Source organism: Garra rufa, unplaced genomic scaffold (genome assembly GCF_049309525.1).
Source record: "Garra rufa unplaced genomic scaffold, GarRuf1.0 hap1_unplaced_010, whole genome shotgun sequence".
Lineage (NCBI taxonomy): Eukaryota > Metazoa > Chordata > Actinopteri > Cypriniformes > Cyprinidae > Garra > Garra rufa.
Window position 1 is genome coordinate 680,461 of NW_027394285.1, and position 25,415 is coordinate 705,875.

Genomic DNA, 25,415 nt, shown 5'->3' on the forward strand with positions numbered 1-25,415 from the left:
TGAAGACAGGAGAAAGCGCGTGATGGAAAAAAGTGTGTGCTGGAGTTAAGAAATAAACTTTATAATATGATTTTCAGACAGTTAACCTTGGCTTAGTTTAGCTATAAAAAAACTATATACTATAATGCTTATAATGCGATTTGACCATTTTGATGTCATTTATTAAAAGCTTATTTTGGACATTAGATTATAGTTTGTTTATGATGAAAAAAATATATGCCATTTCAGCATTAGAAAAATCAGAGTCATCTGAAAAGTTTTAATTCATTTACATGGTAATGTCTACTAAAAATAACCTGCAGGGAACGTTCTGGGAATGTTCTCATTTGGTTCCTGAAAAAAATAACCAAATGGGAACGTTAGGGGAACATTCTGTGTTTGCAGCTAGTAGTGCATTACAATAGTCTAGTCTAGACGTCATGAATGCACGAACTAACTTTTCTGCATCAGAAACAGGTAACATGTTTCCTAATAGTTTACCATAATAGTTACTCATTTTGTATTTTAAATATGAGATGATGTAACATGTACAGTACTTTGTTACTCTCCAACTCTTTAGCCAAACAATAAAAAAGAAGCCAAAAATCACTCATCGTAACTTCTGTCGGTTTAATTAGAAGATTTACTTAAAACCTGCTTTTAAATTCTCTAGCGTGAAGATAAGCATGACATATTATGTTTTTTTTTTTTTTTGTTTTTTTATAATTATATGGTAGTTGTAATGAAAGCACAACAATATATACAAATAATTGTTTTTAGTTAAGACTATAATTAATGGCTAAAATTGGAAGGAAATGCACTTAAAGGGATAGTTCACCCAAAAATGAAAATGTGATGTGTATCTGCTTACCCCCAGGGCATCCAAGATGTAGGTGACTTTGTTTCTTCAGCAGAACACATACCAAGATTTTTAACTAAAACCGGTGCAGTCTGTTAGTGATTTAATGGCAGTGGATGGGCACCAAACCTTTGAAAGTAATAAAAAATCACCGGAAGTAATCTGTCAAGTGTGTACGACACTCATTGTTCACACAGTGCACAGAGATTGTGGGTATAGCAGCTATTCAAAATGGTAAATACTTTGGCTTATCCTGATTGTTCAAACAGATTTTACGTTTGCTTGAGAAAACTCATCCGGGACTGTTTTTTATCACAGATTTCCCCTTACGGCGTTTGCGTATACTACACCAGAGCGCATACACGTGTAACGAGCCGGATGTAATTTGGATTTGTCTGTGCATGTTTTTGTTTACTTTTAAAAGTCTGATGTCCGTCCACTGCCATTAAATCACTAACAGACTGCACCGGCTTGAGTTAAAAATCTTGGTTTTTGTTCTACTGAGGAAAACAAAGTCACCTACATCTTGGATACCCTGGGGGTAAGCAGATTAACATCATATTTTCATTTTTGGATGAACTATCCCTTTAATAGAGACTGATCAGTTGCAGTATTTGTATTAATGAGACTGATCTTCATTAACAATAGGCTACGTGGTAAAATATGCCAATAAGCTACATATTTTAAATGTACAATCTTTATGTTGTTTTACATTCCATTTACATTGTTTAAATTGGAGATTTAATGCGAAATTGTTTATTGTCAAATTAAGCCGCGGTCACACTAGACTTTGATCATGCGAAATTCCCTCGGATGCTGCTGCAACGGTCGTGATATGACGTCATGCTATGCAGTCTTTTTAAAAAGTTAAATTCAGCAACTAATTGTACATTTTAAATGTAAAAATATGCAATCTACTACACTTTACTGCAGTACTGGAGTTTTAAATGTTTAAATTTAAGGTTATTTTCATTCAGCTAGAGGTCAAGCTGTGACGTATCGATCTCCTGTTGGTCACACTGAGTCACGTGATACAATTTCGCAGGTTAGAGTTCACCAAGCTTGAACTTTCAAACGCAGCGAAATGTTACGCACGGGCTTGCGTTTCCGGTCTAACGCATTCGCATGCGTATGAATGGAAGTCAATGGAACGAAAAGTGCAGTGTGACCGCGCCTTTAGTTAGTTTTTAATTAATTGACAGCACTAGTCTAAATGTTTTGATGTCGGTTTCTTTGTGCCATTAAACTGCTGTTAACTTATGTTTTTAATTTTTAACCTCAGACCTGATGGCACTGAAAGAGGAGAGTCAAGATCTCAATGAAACAGAGGAGAAAGATCAAAATGAGAAACATGATTTCAAAACTGAACAAAAATCAATTAGTTGCTCACAGAATAAAAATACTTCATCACTTGAAATAAACCTTAATTCTAACTTGAGAATTCACACTGGAGAGAGACCTTACAGCTGCCAACAGTGTGGGAAGAGTTTCTCACGAAATGGAGATCTGAAGAGTCACATGAAAATTCACATTGAAAAGAAGCCTTTTACCTGCCCTCAGTGTGAAAAGAGTTATACATGGAAAAAAAACCTTACTGTCCACATGAGAGTTCACACTGGAGAGAAGCCTTTCATCTGCCAATTTTGTGGGAAGAGTTTTACAAACAAACATTACTTTACTGTCCACATGAGAATTCACACCGGAGAGAAGCCTTTCATCTGCAAACTGTGTGGAAGGAGTTTCACATGTAATGGAAAACTTAAGATTCACATGAGAAGTCACTCTGAAGAGAATCAATTCCAATGTGATCAATGTGGAAAGAGTTTTACTCTAAAATATCATCTTAATATCCACATGAGAAATCATACTGGAGAGAAACCTTACTCCTGCAAACAGTGTGGGAAGAGTTTCACACGAAGTGGAGTTCTTAAGATTCACATGAAAATTCACAATGGAGAGAAGCCTTTTATCTGCCCTCAGTGTGGAAAGAGTTTCACATATAAAGCAAGCCTTAAGATTCACTTGAGCATTCACACTGGAGAGAAACCTTTCACCTGTGAACATTGTGGAAAGAGATTTGCGCGTAAAGGAAACCTTAAGATTCACATGACAGTTCACACTGGAGAGAAACCGTACAAGTGTCTTCAGTGTGAGAAGAGTTTCACACGTCAAAGCAGCCTGATATGTCATTTGCAAACTCATTCTGGAAAGAGTCTGCTGTTTTCTTCAATGCAAGAAGAGGTTTAGAAAAAGCACCAATTTCTACAATCATCTACACACTCATTTTGAAATACATTCAATTAAGTACTGAAACATTGTTTTTCATCACACTTACAGAACAATCATGTAAATGTAAGACTTTGTCTGTGTATTTTGTTCAAGAGTGTACTGAGAAAAAAGGTGTGTGAAATCAAGTCTATGTTCACACCGGAGCTGAATGTGGGCTACATCTGATCACCTCCATGCATCCGTCATCTCTTTTTATTTCACCATAAGGCTTTTTTTTGTTTTGTTTTTGTACTTCTGAGGTCATACCAGACCATTTGCTTTACTGTAGTTTCAAATCTATGTAGAGTATTTCACTCAATTCCATGTGTTGATTTCTCTGAATCAAAATATTACTACTAATAATAATACAGCATTTTTTCTGTTGCTAAATTACACAATTCGGTCATTTTTAACTATACACTCCTCAGACAGTGGGTAAAACTCTTCCAGTTTGCACTATCAAAGTCACACACAGTACTTTAAAACTTTTATAGCCTTATATCACTTTTACCTTCATAGTGTCACGACTGTGTGTGTGCAACGAGACGAGAATTAAACAAATTTTTATTTTTATTTTTATAAAATCCACAAAGGGTAATCCAGACAGATCAGGGAGCCAATGTTGATCATGGAGTTTGGAAAGCAATGGCGGAGCAGACAGTTTGGGCAGCCATGGCATAGTGGCCTATGGCTCAGCTCTTGGCCCAGCCCCTACAGCTGGAGTCATAGCCTGGGAGTCCTTAAGAAAACATACTACACAACATATAAAATATTTACATCATATTCTAACAAATAACAAATGTTACAGCCACACAATATATCATGTTTATAAAATATCTATACATTCCTACATATACATTATGACATACAACACCACCATATACAGTTCAGTGTTTCCCACACATAGACGAATCTGTGGCGGTGCGCCACAGATTAAATTCCGACCGCCACAGATTCAACACCGACCAAAAAAAAAAAAAAAAATCAATCAATACCTACCGTCACATATTGCATTTCGTTATTCTTTTGTACGCTATTTAAAACACACAGCGAATTCGTTCAACTGCATTTCCTTTCCATACTCTCTTCATCTCTCTGTCACTTGCGTCTCTCCCTCAAACACACACACACACACACACACACACACACACACAGACACACAGCCAGGGTCGTAGCAGCCAATTTAAAAGTGGGGGGGGGACAGTATGGTCATGTGACCCAAAGGTGATGTTCATACAGTACATTCATTCTGTTTACAAGAGCAACAAGATTTGAAGCTCATGGCAGACGCACAAGAGATTCGTGCTGTGATTGGCTAAATGTTACTTCACTCAAATCTAAGTAACAAATCAGAGACCAGGGGCGGGAATATTGGCGCTAGGTCAAAAAAAGTGCGGGGGAAAAGCCCCCCCGTCCCCCCCCCGGTTGCTACGCCCCTGCACACAGCCCCTCCCCTCCGTGCACACCACATCTGTCTGGATCATCTGTGTAGAGAAGACGGCTGGCGAAAGTTTGGTATCTCGTGAACACTTTTAACACACAATCACAGATTAAAAAGTGCTATAAAATATTTTATATTCGGAATACAATAGTTTCAGTGTGTTGATCTTACCGTAAGTCCCGACCCTTAGCAAACGCGATTGCGTCTTCTTTAGAAAGTTAACTAGTCGCAAGTTTGCGGTAAAATGTAGGCTAGCCTAGTTGGGTTGTCGAGGTCAAAACAATTTATGCAGCAGCTGTGAATCAAATAAACCTATTATAAATTATGTTGTTTCTTTACTCTTACACTGAATGTTTGCTGCTTCAATCCAGATGACTATTGAAAAGTATTTTCCGCGACTGAAAAAGGCACGTGATGAGGATGAGGACCATCTTGAACCAGAGGTATCAGTCTAAAACAGAGCTTAGTCCGACCAGTGTAATTAGTTATGTTATTGTTTACAATATTTTCAACTAGTGCTGCTCAAGCAGAAAGACAAGGTCAGGGAGAGAAAGAAATAGATGTGTTAAATATCAATAATATGTCTCAAAAAAAGGTGCCCTAACAAAAGTTGCAGACTGTGCAGCAAGTAGGCTGTTGTGTATGGTGTTAAATTAATGTAATAAAGTTCTGTTTAACTAATTATTAAGTTTTTTTTTTCATTATTAACCTTTAGGAATTCCCTTTTGGGGATCCAATCATATCCCTATCCAATCCTTCTTTTCATCTGCAATCCCAGAATCCATATGAGATGAGAGCGGGGAGAAAACATGAGGAAAGGCCAGGAAAACCAACGATCTGACAACACACGGCAAATAGAACAGGCATTAAAAAGCTGAGCTAATAAGCCGCAGCTGGAAACAATCAGCTCGTGAGCAGCAGCCCGACATGCCCACTACACACACAACTCACAGCAAGTGACAGACACAATGCAGGAATGAGTGCGTGAACCCATAAACTGTGACAACCTCAGTACGTCCAGAATCTTGTCACCCTTCTCGAACCCGAAGCCAGGTTTTGTGTAAAGCTGAACACCGGGTGGACCTTAAATTCAGGGCAAGTATTTCAGCTGTACCTTCTGCACGTGTGCCATGCTCACTGGGTTGATGAGGCGCAAACCAGTGGTGTCAGTATCCCAGTACCAAGGCACAAGCTGTTACCAGTATCAAGGCACAAGTTTCTTCAACTCCGTGTGTCCTCCTCTTGCAGTGACTGAAGTGTCTCCTGAGGTGACTTTTTTGCCTCTTTGAGAGAGATAGCTCTAAAAAAATACTCAATTTCTATTCTAAATTGTTATAAAAATATTTTTATGATTGCTCTTAAAGCAGGGGTGCCCAAACCCGGTCCTGGAGGGCCAGTGACCTGCAGAGTTTAGCTCCAACTTGCCTCAACACACCTATCTGGAAGTTTCTAGCATGCCTAGTAAGACCTTGATTCGCCAGTTCAGGTGTGTCTAAGGGTGTACTCACACTAGGCAGTTTGAACCGTGCCTGAGTGCGTTTGGCCACCAAAGCGCGGTTCGTTTGACTAGTGTGAGTGCTAACCGTGCTGGAGCATGGAACAGGACGCGGGATGTCACGCTTTTGCGAGGTAAATCACGTTTTTGTAGTCCGTAATCAAAGCTGCAAAGTCATTTCTGAGCTTCAGCAGGTAATTGAAAACCTCTGCACACGAGCAGCATGATTGCGTGAAAATTTCCGTGCCACAAAGGCGATAGACCTGTTTAACAACAGGCTGTGAGAGGACCACCGCGGACCAAACGATTTAAAATAATTATCCACGAAGTAAACTATTTCGCGTTCAGCGAGAGCGTTGCTCTTCCTGTTTATCCTGAAACCATCGCAACATAATGACGTAAGCGTGCTCCGGCACGAATGCTGAAACCCTATGTGAGTGCAGGCCAGAGGGGGAGGGGGGGCAATCGTACTCGGGCCCGGTTCACGACAACCGTGCCTAGTGTGAGTACACCCTAATTGGGGTTGGAGCTGAACTCTGCAGGACACAGGTCCTCCAGGACCATGTTTGGCACACCTGTCTTAAACAACATTAACAAACACATCACCCTCACTAGAAATCGTGATCGCTTGGAGGGCCCCCATTCATCACCCGCCCTTTGAATCATCCTTACTGTGCCTTACAGCGCTCCTTTTCACACTGGCTCGGATAATCTACTGTTTGTCTTGTCCTCTCCATGGTGTGAGTTTCTTCGAGCACTTGCTGCAAGAAACTGGAGCTGTTGCTGAAAGTTCAGGGCTTCAACAAAGTCACATTTCCTTTCAAAACCAGCCTGATTATGTAAGGGGCAGTTATTAATGCAGTCTACGGCAGGCTTCCACTTTTGTGTGTGTGTGTGTGTGTGTATATACATATATATTTATACTACAGGGCCGAATGCTTGAATCTGACTAACGTTCTAATGTTGTGTATTATTTTCAGAGAAATGCACGGCGAACATATTTTCAGGCAGGTCTTGACTGCAGTACGTCTATATCACTTTGTCACACGATTTCAGATATTTCAAAGGTCCTTACAAAATAACCAAAACCCATAATGACACTGGCCAAACAAATAAATACAGTAAACAATAGGATAAAAACGACAGATTATGTCCATGTTTTTGCCACAAAATTACGATTTATTATGTTCGGAAAGCACGTACTCTATTTCTCCCACTCTCTCTTCCTCACAGATGCACACACATACAGTTTACTCACACGTTAGCATACACGCTAATATTGTTAGCTCTGATCTGACGATTAACAACTTTAAAACGACATGACAGTTCTCACATGCGAGGTATCGGCATGGTCTTAAAGAAAATGAACTTAAAGTTAACTATTAGTAGAGACAATGCTGCCGGTCGCTTTTGAGAGAAGCACAGATTTAGAGAGGTAACGTAAGTCACAAGTTTTATATCTCTCTCCCCCTCTCTTGCCATCTGTCTTGCTTGTCTGTCTCTCTGTCTAAACCTCATTATTAACTGCATTAGTTTGCTCTCAAACGCTCAAGCGTCGTTGCTAGGTCTAAAATGACGTTTTGGAATTAGTAACGAATGAATTGGATGAGCTGCGTAAGAAATTAATCGTACTCACAATACCATTTTAAGGACAAAAACTGGACGAATGTCTTGAAATATATCATCTGATTGATGTCTTGAGGTGTGGTAAGCGTAGTATAAGCAGAATAATTGAAGAAAGAAAGACAAGAGAGACGCAAGTGTAAAATGCCATGTGGTATTCTACATATTTTTTTTTCATATAAAAACAGCTGAAATTATATCATGTTTATTAGCAACACCGTGAGAGTGATAATGTGATATCCGTCTTTGATCTCGCTTTGAGATGCGCCTCGACTGAAATATAGGTGAGAGAAGGCCGCTGAAATGAGGGAAGGAGTGAAATAAGCGCAGTCAAGACTGGTTCATATTAGATCACCTGTAATTAATCAGATGGATTATCTGGATTATTCTGTAAACAGATGCGTTCTTGTGATGTGCTGGTTGTCCTCAGCCCACCGCATATTTTGTATCTGGAGTTGGGAAACACTGGGTTATACAGTAAGTTACTTGGATGTAATCTTCAGGTGTTTTGTAGAGAGAGAGTCTGTGGATGCTGTTTCTGGGAGATTGAGTGGAGTGGGATGTTTGGTGTGGAGATATCAGTCTCATATAAGAGCATCAGCAGGAAAGGAAAGGGTGATGAATGTGTGTTTGGACGTAATGATCCTGGAGTTTGTTCTGCTCTCCCTCTAGATACTAATTTGTTCATAATAACAGACGGGCTGAACTGTCTGTAGTGTCCAGCAGGCCTGGACTGACCATAGGGCATACCGGGCAATGCCCACCGGGCCGACGCACATTTTTGGGCTGGGGCTGTCATCAGTTATATATATATATATATCGGTAGAGTATCTGAGATACAAATCTTACGAGTCTTAAAGGACATTGAGCTAGTCCAATGAAATCTCAGGCCACGCCCTGCTTCCCTCCTGTCCAGCCCTCATCTCCCCTTGACAAAATCTGCTATTTAGAGTTCGACCGGAGTTTGAGATAAGTCCGAAATATGAAGGGTACGAAACCCCTGCGATCACGGACAGGTATTTCATGATAGCCTACTGTATATGAACCAGGGGTGTAGCCTACTGGTCATCAGGAGCACCGGATATTTCCGGTGAGCCAATCACCGAAGCGAGGGAGACCTCCCCCATATTAGGCGCTATTTTAAAATTATAGCGCATTCAAAACCGCAAATAGCCGAAAAGTGTGAAGCAGTGGGATCAGTCACCCGCACAGAGCTGATAAACGCGCGCTGCGCTTCTGCCACGATGTACAGTGATAAACAGCGCAAGTTGCTTGATCCGTTCAGATAACACACAGAATTGTGTTATACAGTCATGTGATATGAGAACATTAAAGGGGCTATATGCAATTTTCTGAAATTTAAACTCACGACTGACACCTGTGGCCAAAAAAACAGAACTGCTCTTTCTTTCTGCTCGCTCTTGCAGCGCTCGTACGTACACACTTCACAAGTCATCCGCTGCAAAGAAGTCAACTTTTATACTTATACTAATATTCTAAGCAATAACTTCTTTCTTTTAAATGTTTAGTTGTAATTCATTTAATTGGACTAAAATATTAATTAAATAAGAGCCTGATTAAACAATTCAATATGGGTCGTATATAAATTAGGTCTTTACTATAGCCTACATAATAAAGTTCTTAAAGGGACACCATCCTGAAAAAAACAGCTAATACCAGCCTAGGCTGGCAAAATTAGCCAAAACCCCTCTAAATCCAGCCTACTGACCAGCTATGACCAGCTAAAACCAGGCTGGTTGACCAGCTGTTTTTTTCACCAGGGTAGTTCACCCAAAAATAAAAATTGTCATCATTTACTCAACATCATGTAATTTCAATCCTGTATTAACTTTTTTCTTTTGTGGAACATAAAGGAAGATACTTTCCTAAAATATCTTTTTTGTTCCACAGAAGAAAGTAAGTCATACAGTTTTGGAACGACATGAGTGTGAGGATTTTTATTACTGAATGTTTTTTTTTTTTTTTTTTTTTTTATTGCAGAATTTATGAGCAACTAATTTCCTGCATTCTAGCTCAAAATCAATGCTTTACTGCATGCATTTCTCTGTGGCAAAAATGCAATTAAGTCAGTTGCATTTGAATTCAGCAGTATTTATCATTATATGTTTCTCTCCTGTTTTATTCATTCATGTACTCCAATTAAAGACCATATAACCCTGCTCAAATAAACAGCTAAAACCAGCCTAGGTTGGTTGGCTGGTCTTGGCTGGTTTAAGCTGGAAGTAGCTGGTTTTAGCTGGTCTTTTAGTTGGTGGTTTCCCAGCCTGACCAGCCTGACCAAGCTGGAAAAGCACAGGCTGGTTTTAGCTTTTTTTTTGTTTGTTTGTTTGTTTGTTTGTTTGTTTTTTCACCAGGGAACCAAAGACAACTTTCATGTGGAACTTGTGGGCCGGATTGGCTGGATTTGTCCAGGGCCAAATTTTAACCCCTGTCCAGCCATAGAATAGGAGTGTATGTGGATGAGAGTGAACTCTGTCCTTCTCCAGCGTCTCTGACACAATGAGCCTCATCCACACAGAACACACCACATTCACTCAGACGCTCTATCCTGGGTTTATGTATTTATTGGATCTTCAGTGAAACTGTGATGATGAATCAGAATAGATTCTAGATATTGCTGTGTCATTTCTCTGTATGTCTCTGTTAAAAAAAAGATTATATTCATAATAGTTTGAGCTGGAAATTAAATGAGCGTTAATGATTTGTTATGGCCTTATTTTTAGTTTTGTGAAGATCTATTTTCTATTCTAAGCTGACACTTACTATTACTATTTACGATAATAGGTGAAATATGTTTTTGTCAAAATTCATTGATTGGATATGAAAGTGTTGGGTTTGTCAGAGGTCCAGGAGGTAACAAAGAAATCTCAGTCATTTTCTACCATTTCCATTTGATATTAGTTGCTAATTTCTGAATGATCAGCAGAAGATTGCCTTACACTGGCATTTTGAATGAATGCTGACATCTCTGTTTTTCAGATTGTCTCTGTTTCTGTGGTTTTTTTGGTTGGGTTTTTGTAGTTAGAAAAGCACTCTTTTAATTGTAAGTATCAGTTTGATCAGTCCCAGACAATTTTTTAACTGGTCCTGCTTCCTGATCAGATTCATCTAACATGCAGTTTTCTTGATCTTCAGTTCATTTGGATACTTCTCATCTTCTATCAACAGTTCCTTTACTGATGTGTCAAGCTGTAAAGTCTTGTTGAATAATTAATAGACGTATAGAAATATCCACAATAAAGGTAAAATCTAGTTTATTTAACAAATTGATGACTTAAAAAAAAATACTTAAGTAAAAAGCTATAAGAGTAATTTTTTTTACTAGACAAAAGTGTAATAAAATTGGAACATACATTTATCAATTTTTTTACACTTCAGTTTAAATCAGTTTTTCAACATCGTTGTCATGATATTACTTAATGAAGTCATTTGTTTCTTCACCTTTGAAATGAAAATATAAATGTTTTTTTTATAAATGTTTCATATCATATTAATTGCATGTTTGAGGATTCAGATGCCCCCAAATTTTTGAAAGGGGGTTGTTTTGGAAGTGGTTAAAAAAAAAAAAAAAAAAAAAAAAACATCCTGGAATCCTCTTAGGGAGTGTGTTTTCACATGCTTCACATTTTGGGTGCGTCACACTGTGGCCTCAGAGATACTCCCTTGCTGACAAAGAAAGGTCTAAATAAATAAATGTCTCAGTAAATGAGTAAATAAATGTAGACATGTATGCAGAAATAAATACAAAATTAAGTAAATATTAAATGAACATGGAAAGAAAAAATTGTGGACATGAACACTGTCAGAAATACATAAATGAATAAATGAAAGAATGAATGAATGCATTTTGGAAAAATACAATAATTAATAAATAAGTATAATAAATATCACCATTTGTAAATTTGTGTAAAATAATATTTTTATCATTTAATTCTTTATATATATTTTAATGTGTATTTCACCAAGAAAAAAACTCTTAATAACATTGGCATACGTTTTATAGTTCATATGTGTTTCCCTGTAAATATCAGTGCACTCTTTGGATCACAGACACATAAGCGCGTGAACGGGACTTTTATTTTTTGATCTGGTGATGTGACGTCATAAGGCTGCGGCGCGCTCCTGCATCAGTGAATGCTTTCAGTTGAAGGTTTGTTTTCTTAATCATTTAAAGTGTTTAAATTCATACGTGTTCACTCTATTTTATATGGTTTACAGGCGATTTAAACTTTATGATTATTGCATTAATATTGTAATATTTGATCTAATAATGAACGTTATTTTGAGAGAGTAAAGCGCATCCACAGATCAGTCTGATTTCTCTCTCAGAAGTGATTCAGATCAGAAACACGAATTACAAACTCCGAGTCAATTGAATCGGTTGATCCACAAAATGATTCACTGTTTCGAATCGCCGCTCGCTGAGAGACCTGCTGCTCAAAACAGTGTCAATACAACGAGAACAAACTCAAACATGAGAAATGACAACCTTTACAAACAATAGCAATTTTAAAGTGTGTAATCGATTAAATGTAATATACTAATCATTAAATGTTAATCAAAATGGAATAGTAAGTTAAAAGGTTTGAGTGTTTGTGAAATCAAATCATTTAAGTCCATTAACTATTACTCTGATTCCCTTACTAGTGCACTGACTACTGAACTAGAGCTGATTGAGATGCACACAGAGATTTAATTTTTTTCTTTTTTTATATTTCTGTTAATTACTCTCATCTTAAACAGGGCGTTTCCAAACAGAAAAAAAAAAAAAAAAAACTGGTGGAGCAACTGAGATCCACGTGACACTATTTTCAAGATGGCATTTATTAAAGAGGAGAGTGAAGACATGAAGATTGAAGAAACATTCAGAGTCAAACATGAAGATACTGAGGAACAAACAGGTTGGTTTTCATTCTCAAATCTGGACTACTCTATGAACTGTCCTGTACATCTTCTCAATTCATTTGTCTTTGTCAGGTGTTTTTCTGCTCTGTTTGCCCTCCTGCAGCTTTCTTTTTTGAAAGAATTTCAGCTTAATGTTTTTCTTAAAGTTCAGCTCTGATTTAAAAACAGCATTTGTAGACTTCTGTCTCATTTAATATGTAAATGTTAAGGTGCACCGCTAGGATTGAGTAACATTTTTCATATGAAATAGTTTAATAAAAATTTTGCATGTGGTCTAACTTGGTCTGATGTAATTGAGACATATGCAAAATAAGGTCTGGTGACAGCCATCACTTTCACTCGACTAGTGCTGCCCCCTTAATAGTTTACTGAATGTTAGTCGTCGAGAAGAGGATTAGTCGACTAAAATTTTGTTGTTTAGTCAGTCACAGTAAAAATGGTCCATGTCATAAATGAACAGATTGTTAACAGCTGCTTCTTGAGGTCGGCCTAATAACGGTATATCGGGCAGGAAATAAACACATTTTCCTATCATTCGTCAACCTCACATATGAATTATCATTTAAATATCTTGGGCCAAGTGGGGCTAAGGGAACAAAAGTGGTGTTAATCCAAGACGTCAGCAATGCTGTTTATTTCCAACATTTTCATATCAAGCTGCCAACTACCATCGACATTTCAGACATTTAAAACAATTTTAATGGCAAAACTCATTTTCAGTCACCAGCAAATTAACATCTGAATTAACGTACGATTGCGACCCGATGGGAATTATGGTCTAGGAAGATTTGTATTACACACAATGCTAAAGACTGCTTGATAAAGAACTTAAATAATATATGATTAAAATCAAGTATTTATTTGTTTTCAGTTTTGTGTCCTCCATGTGCTTTTGTTTATATTCTGCATCCGCATTTGTCATACATTTCATATAACGGTGATTTCTTGTTTGTGAGCTCCCTCTGTTGCTAAAAGGGTAACAGTGCAGTGAGACTCAACACCTCTTACATTTGCTTAGTGGATATAGACTGTAGTTGTATGTTAGTTTTGACAATTTATATGTTTGAATGTTTTTATGTCTGTTGTTTTGTGCCATTAAACTGCGGTTAACTTTTGTCTTTTTTCACCTTAGACCTGAGGGCACTGAAAGAGGAGAGTCAAGTACTAAATGAAATGGAAGAGAAAGATCATGATTTCATAAATGAAGAAAAATCTTTTAGTTGTTCACAGATTGAGAAGAAAAGGAAAAGGACTCAAAAGACTAGAAGTTATTTCACCTGTCAACAGTCTGGAAAGTGTTTCCATCAAAAACAACACTTTGAAGACCATATGAGTATTCACACTGAGCAACCCTACACATGCCCTCAGTGCGGAAAGAAGTTTAATTATAAAGTACGCTTTGAAGACCACATAAGAGTTCACACTGGAGAGAAGCCTTTCACCTGCCAGCAATGTGGAAGAAGTTTCAACCAAAAAGGATCCCTTAACAGACACATGAGAGTTCACTCTGGAGAGACCCAGGTGAAAAAAAAATATACTTAAATGCAATTAAAATACACTTAAATACCCGCAAATACATTTTTAGTACATTGTTTTTTTTGTGTTAAATAAAAGTTTGATGGTTATACACTATAAATTTACTAATTAAAAGTATGTTTATACTTCAGTAGGACTTTAGTACACTTGACAAAAGTATACTAAATACCAGTAATACTTAAATATTTTTTTAGTGTACTACAATAAAGTACACTACAGAAAAAACATCCAAAAGAGTTTTATTAGTGTTTTTCAAAAGTGTGCTTTAAATGCTTTAAACATTAGTTGATTTTTAGTACACTGTTTACATACTAATCTTGAGTTTAAAATAAGTTAATATATAAAAAATCTATTAGTAATGTATTGTAGTAGAAGTACATTTTCCCAAAAGTTGTACTTAAGTACACTTAATATGAATGCATTATTATCACTAACACTTAAATTGATTTTGAGTGTGGTAATTTTAAGTTTACATTAAATTGATTTTATTAAAAATCTATTAGTAATGTATTGTAGTAGAAGTACATTTTCTTAAAAGTTGTACTTAAGTACACTTAATGTGAATGCATTATAATCACTAACACTTAAATTGATTTTGAGTGTGGTAATTTTAAGTTTACATTAAATTGATTTTATTAAAAATCTATTAGTAATGTATTGTAGTAGAAGTACATTTTCTTAAAAGTTGTACTTAAGTACACTTAATGTGAATGCATTATAATCACTAACACTTAAATTGATTTTGAGTGTGGTAATTTTAAGTTTACATTAAATTGATTTTATTAAAAATCTATTAGTAATGTACCGTAGTAGAAGTACATTTTCTCAAAAGTTGTACTTAAGTACACTTAATATGAATGCATTATTATCACTAACACTTAAATTGATTTTGAGTGTGGTAATTTTAAATTTACATTAAATTGATTTTATTAAAAATCTATTAGTAATGTACTGTAGTAGAAGTACATTTTCCCAAAAGTTGTACTTAAGTACACTTAATGTGAATGCATTATTATCACTAACACTTAAATTGATTTTGAGTGTGGTAATTTTAAGTTTACATTAAATTTATTTTATTAAAAATCTATTAGTAATGTATTGTAGTAGAAGTACATTTTCCCAAAAGTTGTACTTAAGTACACTTAATATGAATGCATTATTAGCACTAACACTTAAACTGATTTTGAGTGTGGTAATTCTCCCAGGTTAAAAAAAAGTGCACTAAAATACACTTTATTTAAGTATACTTAGTACACTTTTCAGTAATGTACTAAAAGTGCTCTATTTTCGCACACTAATTTTGTACTTATTGTACTAAAAAATAGTATTAAGTATATGTTAAGATAAACTTAATACCATCTAAGTGTACTCAACTGTGCTATTTTGAGACACCATGAAATTGAACTAAAATGTGCTTTTAACATACTATATCTGTATTTAAAAAAATATATTTAGTTACAACTAGAAATACACTTGAACCCTACTTTTGAACATTTAGAAATATATTTATGACTAATTTAAAGTATAGCAATAATATATTAAAAGAATATACAAAGTGTGAAAAAAGTGTGCTAAAATACAATTTAAGTACACTTAGTGCACTTCCCTAATGTACTTAAAGTGCTCTATTTTCGCACACTAATTTTGTACTTATTGTACTAAAAAATAGTATTAAGTATATGTTAAGATAAACTTAAGATCATCTAAGTGTACTCAACTGTGCTATTTTGAGACACCATGAAGATGAACTAAAATGTGCTTTTAACATACTATCTCAGCATTTCCAAAAAATGTATTTTGTTACCATTTCTAATAGGATTGAAACATATTTCATAAACCTTTAAATATACTAATTATACATAAAAAATAAACTTACTGATTATTTAAAATACATGAATAATATATAACAAATGTATACAAAGCGTATTTATAATGTATTGCCCAGATATTTTTATCAATAAAAAATACACTTGTTGATTATTTAAAATACATGAATAATATATAATAAATGTATACAAAGCATATTTATAATGTATTGCCCACATATGTTTAATAATAAAAAATACACTTCTTAATTATTTAAAATACATGAATAATATATGATAAATGTATACAAAGTGTATGTCATGCCCTTGGACTGTTTGTCTTGGTTTTTCCCAGTGTTTCCCCCATTGGACTGTCTGTTTGGTTTCTCCCATGCCCTTTTTTGGTCTTCCTGCTCATTAGTGTGATCCCCTCCACCTGTTGTTGTAATTATCTCCCCTTTATAAGTTTGTTTGATTTCCTTGTTTCTTTGTCCGGCTACAAGCGTTACACCTATGTTCCTTCGTTGTGTGCGCGTCTTCTCCCGCCATTCCTGTCTATTGTTACTCTGCCTGAGGATTTATTGAAGACTTTTTATTGAAGACGTTATTTTTTGCTTCCCTACACGTTTCGTGACAACGTATTTATAATGTATTGCCCATACATTTTTATTCATTATAATACACTTATTAATTAATTAAAATATATCAATTATATATAATAAATTTATTCAAAGCGTAATTATAATGTCTTGCCCACATATTTTTATTAATAAAAAAATACATTATAAATACGCTATGTATACATTTATTATATATTATTCATGTATTTTAAATAATCATCAAGTGTATTTTTTATTAATAAAAATATTTGGGCAATACATTATAAATACGCTTTGTATACATTTGTCATATATTATTCATGTATTTTAAATAATCATCAAGTGTATTTTTTATTAATAAAAATATTTGGGCAATACATTATAAATACGCTTTGTATACATTTGTCATATATTATTCATGTATTTTAAATAGTCAACAAATGTATTTTTTATTAATGAATATATGTGGCCAATACATTATAAATACGCTTTGTATACATTTTTTTATATATTATTCATGTATTTTAAATAATTAATAAGTGTATTTTTTATTAATAAAAAACATGTGGGCAATACATTATAAATACGCCTTGTATACATTTGTTATATATTATTATTGTATTTTAAATAATCAGTAAGTTTATTTTTTATGCATAATTAGTATATTTAAAGGTTTATGAAATATGTTTCAAATGTATTATAAGTGGTAACAAAATACATTTTTGGAAATGCTGAGATAGTATGTTAAAAGCACGTTTTAGTTCATCTTCATGGTGTCTCAAAATAGCACAGTTGAGTACACTTAGATGATCTTAAGTTTATCTTAAGGAGTACTTAAGAATAACTTTTAGTATATTAAGTACAAAATCAGTGCCCGAAAAAAGAGCACTTTAAGTACATTAGGGAAGTGCACTAAGTGTACTTAAATTGTATTTTAGCACACTTTTTTCACATTTTGAATATTCTTTTAATATATTACTATTATACTTTAAATTAGTCTTAAATATATTTATAAATGTTTAAAAATAGGGTTCAAGTGTATTTCTAGTTTTAACTAAATATATTTTTTAAAATACAGATATAGTATGTTAAAAGCACATTTTAGTTCAATTTCAGGGTGTCTCAAAATAGCACAGTTGAGTACACTTAGATGGTATTAAGTTTATCTTAACATATACTTAATACTATTTTGTAGTACATTAAGTACAAAATTAGTGTGCGAAAATAGAGCACTTTTAGTACATTACTGAAAAGTGTACTAAGTATACTTAAATAAAGTGCATTTTAGTGCACTTTTTTTTTTACCTGGGAACTCTGTGCCGGCATATGTGCCACCGTCAGGAAACAGCAGAGGCTTTTTATGAAGCTCAACATAGTCTGGACCAGGCTTTTCAGGCCCGCAAATTGACTGAAAAGGCTATAAATATAACTGCACAAAATGAACAGGTAAGAAATGAAAGTTCACAATATAAGGCTATGAATTGGTCCTATATCAGGCTTAAAATCTTAAATTCCTAAAGTCATGGCATTAAAAATTGCATGCATAGTGAAAAATGATCTTCCTCAGTATTTAGGGCCCAAGCATTGCGGTGCAAGGACCCTCTTGGAATTGCTCTGTTTATCAGGGGCCACAAAGTCAAAATAATTTTTTTCCCTCTGAATCCTTGGTTCATGTCAAGTCTAATGAACACTAGGGCTGCAACTAACGATTATTTTGATAATCGATTAGTTGGCCGGTTAATTTTTCGATTAATCGATTAGTTGGCTTAATTTCCAATTATTTTAAATCACGCTATTCCACATTCTGAATGCTATGAAAACACAGTGCTTAACAATTTACAACAGTTCACTTGTCGTAATAAAGACAAAAGACAAATATCTGAAGAAAAACACACTAACAAGCATAAAATACAGTGTTTCTGCTATTTATTCTGCCGTGTCGGTGTTTAGTGTCCAGCCGACAGCAGCGAGCGCAAGAGTTCCGCGTTCAAATGCAAGCATGTGGATGGGGTAGGCTAGAATTTTTTCAACCAAATGATGTGAAAATCATCTCGTTCACTCGTTCAGAGAAAACAATATATTGATGTAAATTTTCTAAAACATGTTTTGTGATCGAAAGGGATTATTCATAGGTGTGGCAATGACCCATGAATATTTAGCAGTTCACACCTGAGAGACAAAAGAGCCCTCCCTAATGGCCCCATCAATGCCTGACTTTACTAGCAGGTAAGAAACAATGTGAGAAGATTCAAAGAATAGAGTTTTAGATTATTTGTATTTTATTTACAACACAGTATAATCAAAACATACATAATGAAGGTCAAAGACACATTATTGAGCTCCCTGATCAAACCACACAGATGTGCACAGACTTTGTGGCATTTCTGAAAACTTTTTCTGAATTCAGTTCAACAAAAGTAAGTCTTACCTGATATTAAAGTGCGTCCACAATTTATCTGTATTTGTACTGTACTTTTATCTGTATCATATGAAGTTTGTACAGCGCTCTCAGAGGAAAACAGTTTGAAGAGACTCAAGGGAAAGACAGCAGGATTCATCTGTTGAGCAGGTTTCAGATCACTAAAAAACAACAAAAACAAAACATCTGTGAGCCTATACATATCTAATAAATGAATACACACACACACACACACACACACACACACACACACACACACACACACACACACACACACACACTACCAGGCAAAGGTTTGGACACACTTCCCTTTTAGAATGGTAGAGTATATAGTCATAGACTACAGCATTTGTACTAATGTAAAATAGGACATGTAATATCTGAGAAACTAATAATTATTGTTTAGCACTATATTACTAATATACGTGATGTAAACATACATTCAGTGTAAGCACGCATATTACTTTTACATCCTACTGTTATACAATAAAATAAATAAATATGATCCTACAGTCATAAACATATCGTCATAAATGCATCTTACAATCAAATGCAATCAAATGTACTTCATAATGTTTCATTTAATATAGTCAGGAATTATAGTTTGGAATAAGTCTAACTAGCAAAATGTGTACACGTTTTGTCAAAGTAAATAACAGCGAAAGCAAGTAGGAAAATAAAAGTAAGAAATGTCTCCTCCTGCTGGGTTTGCGTCGCATCGTGTCCTTCTTCTGATCGAGGTAAATATAAGTCTAAAGGCCGGGACACACCAATCCGACGCCAACCAACTAGCACCAACGAAAGCCGACCGTCTTGTCGCCTCTAGTCGGCTGTGTCTGCGGGCGTCTGGGCGATTAAACTGAGCTCGAACACACCGAACTGATGAAAGCCGACTACAAACTGCAGATGGCAGTAGTCTGTATTTTCATTCCAAGAAGAGAACCCGGAAGAACTGCCGCACGGTTTGCATAGCGTTTTCCGTTATGTCGTACAGCGCTGGCCTGTCTTGGATCAAATTGATCAGCTCATCTTAAATAGCTTCGTTCCACACAGCCATAGTTGGTTTCGAGCCGGTTCCCTCTTGACTCTTTTCTTTGCTTGTTACATCACTTCACGTTCAAGTCCTCCACGCGCTCTGATTCGATGTCTGAACAGCCAATCAGAGCACTCTCTTTCTCAGACAGCCCCGACAAGCCCGACACCGATTCAACATGTCGAATCGGGCAAACTTTGGCAGACGTGAGCCCGATGAAAGCCGATGTGCGGAACACACCGAACCGACGCGCTTCACCGACGCCCACCAACCTCACAGCGCGTCTTCTTTCAGAAACGAACAGTAACCAAGATGAACTTGAAAAGTGGTGTTGCTTTGTTTGCAGTAATATGGGAGTTTCCTCGCATACAGATACTCCGGTCCTTGCTGCACTTGTAGCACATGGCTAATTTAAATATCAACAGATCTTAGCTCGTGGGCGGGATCACATTAAATATAATTAGTTGCAACTGGGTAGACTAGACATATCCTTGATTTCATATGGATTACTTTATCACATAATATTTGTTTTCAATAAAACTTACTTAGTTTAAAAGCATACATATCAAGCTTTCTGTAGATACCACTCTTCTGTTTGTGTGCTGAGTATTCACAGAGTTTGAATGATTTAACCCTCTGGGGCCGATGGTCACGCCGGCATGACCAACCTACTTTTTTAAGCTCAGTGCAAAATACACTAAAAATACTCTGTCGGTTTCAGTCATACAAATTAGAGCTATACATCATTGGAAACTGTTAAGTGTGTACTTTTATTTGTGCACACTCACAAGAGCAACAGAACACTATAATTTTTTTAAGAATAAAGAAAACAAACAGGATGATTTCTCTGTTTTCTCTGTCTCCGCGAACTGCTTTTAGAAATGCGTCACTTAATAAACACCATCTTTTTTTGTTCCTCAGTATCTTTCTGTCTGACTCTAAATGTTTCTTCAATCTTCACTCTCCTCTTTAATAAACACCATCTTTGTTCCTCAGTATCTTCATGTTTGACTCTAAATGTTTCTTCAATCTACATGTCTTCACTCTCCTCTTTAATAAACACCAGCTTTGTTCCTCAGTATCTTCATGTTTGACTCTAAATGTTTCTTCAATCTTCATGTCTTCACTCTCCACTTTAATAAACGCCATCTTTATTTGTTCCTCAGTGTCTTCATGTTTGACTCTAAATGTTTCTTCAATCTTCATGTCTTCACTCTCCTCTTTAATAAACACCATCTTTGTTTGTTCCTCAGTATCTTCATGTTTGACTCTAAATGTTTCTTCAATCTACATGTCTTCACTCTCTTTAATAAACACCATCTTTGTTTGTTCCTCAGTATCTTCATGTTTGACTCTAAATGTTTCTTCAATCTTCATGTCTTCACTCTCCTCTTTAATAAACACCATCTTTGTTTGTTCCTCAGTATCTTCATGTTTGACTCTAAATGTTTCTTCAATCTTCATGTCTTCACTCTCCTCTTTAATAAACACCATCTTTGTTTGTTCCTCAGTATCTTCATGTTTGACTCTAAATGTTTCTTCAATCTTCATGTCTTCACTCTCCTCTTTAAGCTGGAAGTGGCTGGTTTGCTGGTCTCCCAGCCTGGTCAGGCTGGTTTTAGCTGGTGGTTTCCCAGCCTGACCACCTAAGACCAGCCTGGCCAAGCTGGAAAAGTGGCCAAAACCCCTCTAAAACCAGCCCGCTGACCAGCTATGACCAGCCAGCCAGTCTAGGCTGGTTTTAGCTGTTTTTCTTTCAGTATGGATCAAGGCCGGCTCTACGCAGGGGCAAGATTATCAAATAAATGTCTTGCCCCCTCAAATCAAAATTTTGAAAACTTGAGAAAGCACATGTTAATATACCCACAAAATGAATATATTGCAAGTTGACAAACCTGCGGTAGTGGAAAAATCAGCCGAAAAAGGGACACTACACGGTATTAGATTTTCCTCATTTCTCTGTCCCTTATGGGGTGTGATTTATGCAATATTTGCCACTCGCTAAGCACACTAACAGGAGAACTAATGTGTATACGCTCGCCATCCGTCTGGCCAAAATCCTAGTTTTCAAGCGTCAGACGTAAGAAACGAGGCGTCAGACATAAGAAACGAGGCGTCAGACATAAGAAACGAGGCGTCAGACGTAAGAAACGAGGCGTCAGACATAAGAAACGAGGCGTCAGACATAAGAAACGAGGCGTCAGACGTAAGAAACGAGGCGTCAGACGTCACGGTCACATGTCAGAGCCGTGTCTAAATCGGCGTAGAGGCGGACGTAACTTCGATAGTATATTTTAATTACTTTGCGTCTGGATATCGTATGTGTGGATGAGCGTCTGAATAACGTACGTGTGGATATTAAATACTATCAGCATTATAATTGTGCCCTAAGTAAGGTTTTAATTCGGATATAAAACACAGTCTAATTAATTTAAACCAAGTTTGGATGAATGCAAAAAAAAAAATGAATACAACACCAAGTTTTCTGGGCAGTAAAACAATGTTGTTATTTATTATTTTTTTAAATGGTCATAGCATGGTTTTACAGGTTTCTTACCACTCCCTCCTGTTTCTTTCTTCTGCATGTATTTTCAATACTTTGGGTTTTCTCTGATTTCCCATGAATAACATGAGATAAGAAATGTTTTATTATAAAAAACACCATAATAAATACTTGTTTGAGGCCACTGAATATAATATTATATGAATATAATTTGAGGCCACATAACATAACTGAGGCCACTGTCTTGCTAAATTACAGTTTGCATTGTTGAACTGTTTACATCATGTCACTTCATACATGAAGAGCATATTATAGGAACAAAGCTGTGGCAGCAGTAGTCATTCAGGTTCCTGGGCACCACCATCTCGTGTATAATGATAATGATGACTTGTATAATGATATGTAATGGTGCACAACTGTTACAAGTGGGACGACTGACGGTGTGTTCACACGGGGCGTAAGCGTCAACACTTCCCATTGACTTTGAATGGGTGACGTCAAGCGTTGCCAAAGGAATTGTAGATCCGTCGGCGGCGCTTCACTGGCGTTGCTCGCGGCAGAAGTTGAGAATTTTTCAACTTCTGCCGCGAGCAACGCCAGTGAAGCGCCGCCGACGGAAGCTTCAGCCAATCAGGATCACTCTATGCAAATACAGTAGCCGGGCGAAGATCCAAATGCAAGGCTTTATTATGAAGATCGTAGTCAGACAGACAGGGTCGAACACCAGCAAACAGGAACATCCAGGGCAAAACAAAAGCGTAATCCGATAAGACAGGCGAGGGTCAAAATCCAGAAAACAAGAAACTAGGAAACTATGGCTAAGACTGAGAAAACAAAAACAGAACTATGGCTAGGGAAAAACAACAAGGAAACTAGGAAAACCTGGGAACAAGGAAAAAACGCTCGGTAGAGTCCGCTGGAGCAAAACAATACTTCGCAGAGTGTGTGTGCGCTGAGCATGCTTTTATGGCTGACAAACAGGAAGTAACCAGCGAAGCAGCAGAGGGAGCAGCAACAGTCAGTGAGGGGCAAGGCTCCCTCTGCTGGCCTGGTGTGACAACAACACAGGTAACTGTACAATTATTAAAAAAAGTCAACCTGGTTATGACATTGAAAGTACACAAATATAAACCTTTTAATTTTTGTTGCACTGTAATTATTTAAACTAATAAATGTGTAACAGTGTAAGTTCACATTTTTCCACCTGTTTTTATAGGTGGCAAATATTAACATAAAAGTAAATACTATAACAATGTCAAAATTATTGATAACAGCAATATTAAAAAATATACTATTTTATGTCACATAAAAGAGTAAAATGCCAAAATCACACAAAGGAAGTACAGTCTCTGCTGGGTATTTTTCACAATAGAGTCAATGTGAGTCTCCCACTTCAGATCCTGAGAGATGGTGGTGCCTAGAAACCTGACTGCAGGGGGGTTTCTCCTAAAGTCCACTTTTGAGGGTGTTCAGCTCAAGGTTGTAGTAACTGCACCATAGAGCCAGCTGCTCCACCTCCTGACTTTGACAACACTGTTGCTTCTTATTTACTTCTACATATTCACACATGCCACATTGTCAAGGTTTGGCTGTTCCTGTGTTCCGTTTGTGACTGTTTTTCCCCATGGACTCCATTTCCCATGTGCCTCCACGCTCCCTCACCTGTCTCTCGTTTGTCATCTCGTTGTGTCTTTGCTATTTTTGCACATTGTCTGTCTTGTATACTTGTATATTGCACACGTGACACACATATTGTAGTTCCTAGAACATATTCAATAGTTCAGCCTGTATTTGTCGATTAATTGTATTGATCTTTTAATTCTCTATGTCTTGGCAAAGAAATGTGTGCTTAATAATATCTGAAAATAGAGTTCTACTATTACTTATGTTGTAAGAAACAGAAAGACAATTTCAGACATTTAAGCATTAAGCTCATTCAAAAGGTTTTAAGATTGTGGGACATTTTACTTAAAACATAATTGAGTAATAATAAAAATATATAAGACACCTGAACAAGCTAATCAGTGTCTGTAGAAACAGACACATTCATCTTAATCTAGCACTGCAGAAATTTATCAAAATATGACATTAATAACTGCAAATGTCACACTGTAAATTTGAACTTGAACTTTTAACGGGTGAAATGTTTATCAGAATACATTAACATCACATACACAATTATCTTATTAATGTATCAAGAATAACACATTCATACTAACTCTGATAAAGATTCTGTTACTTTTATTTTGTATGTTACAGATGGACATGCAGCCATCCAGATCGAGGATGGGGACCTTGTCCAAGTCAAGTTGGAGGATGTGCTGGTGTTTGCTTCTGGGGCATCTGCCATACCTGCCTTTGGTTTCAAAGAAATGCCATCAATTGAATTTCTCCATGAAAATCTTCATGGCAGCAGGCGGATGTTTTCAGAAGCAAACACCTGTGCAATTACACTGAGGCTCCCAGTTAGTTTAAATTATGATGCGTTTTGCCAATATATGACAGAAGGCATCCTTCAGTCCCCAAACTTTGGGGTAGCTTAACACACTGTCCTGTGTTCTGTCACTGTTTCCTTCAAGTCTCCCCCAATCAGTTGTTTGTTGCCTTTAATAAACATTTAACAAATGTTACTTTATTGGTGTATGTTTATTTGGTTAACAACTCATTATGTCTATATTTCTGTTCTGTTTACTTTTGTGTATGGTGATGATCAACACCCAAGGCCACAAAGTTGCAGCAGCTTGATGAGAATCTTGATGGTACATCTATAAATTACATAAGCTGGATGGTGCTGAAAGGACAATATATATGCATTATAGACTTATTGTCTATGGTATCAGGTTGTAAATTTGCAGTCTATTTTGATTTACAGGTAGTCTAAAGGCATATTGGTTATTTGCACAATAGATGCTATTTATACTAAATTATA

At 36.2% G+C, this 25,415-nt stretch overlaps 1 protein-coding gene across 1 annotated transcript in view; it reads left to right on the forward strand.

The window, feature by feature from the left end:
- LOC141314572 (uncharacterized) overlaps positions 1-25,415 on the forward strand; it is a 34,978-nt gene that overhangs the window by 852 nt on the left and 8,711 nt on the right. The window contains exons 2-6 of the mRNA XM_073832661.1: positions 2,121-3,079; positions 5,642-5,815; positions 13,738-14,112; positions 22,048-22,189; positions 24,746-24,847. Coding sequence (XP_073688762.1) covers positions 2,121-3,079; positions 5,642-5,815; positions 13,738-14,112; positions 22,048-22,189; positions 24,746-24,847 — 1,752 coding nt within the window. The remainder of the gene's footprint in view (positions 1-2,120; positions 3,080-5,641; positions 5,816-13,737; positions 14,113-22,047; positions 22,190-24,745; positions 24,848-25,415) is intronic.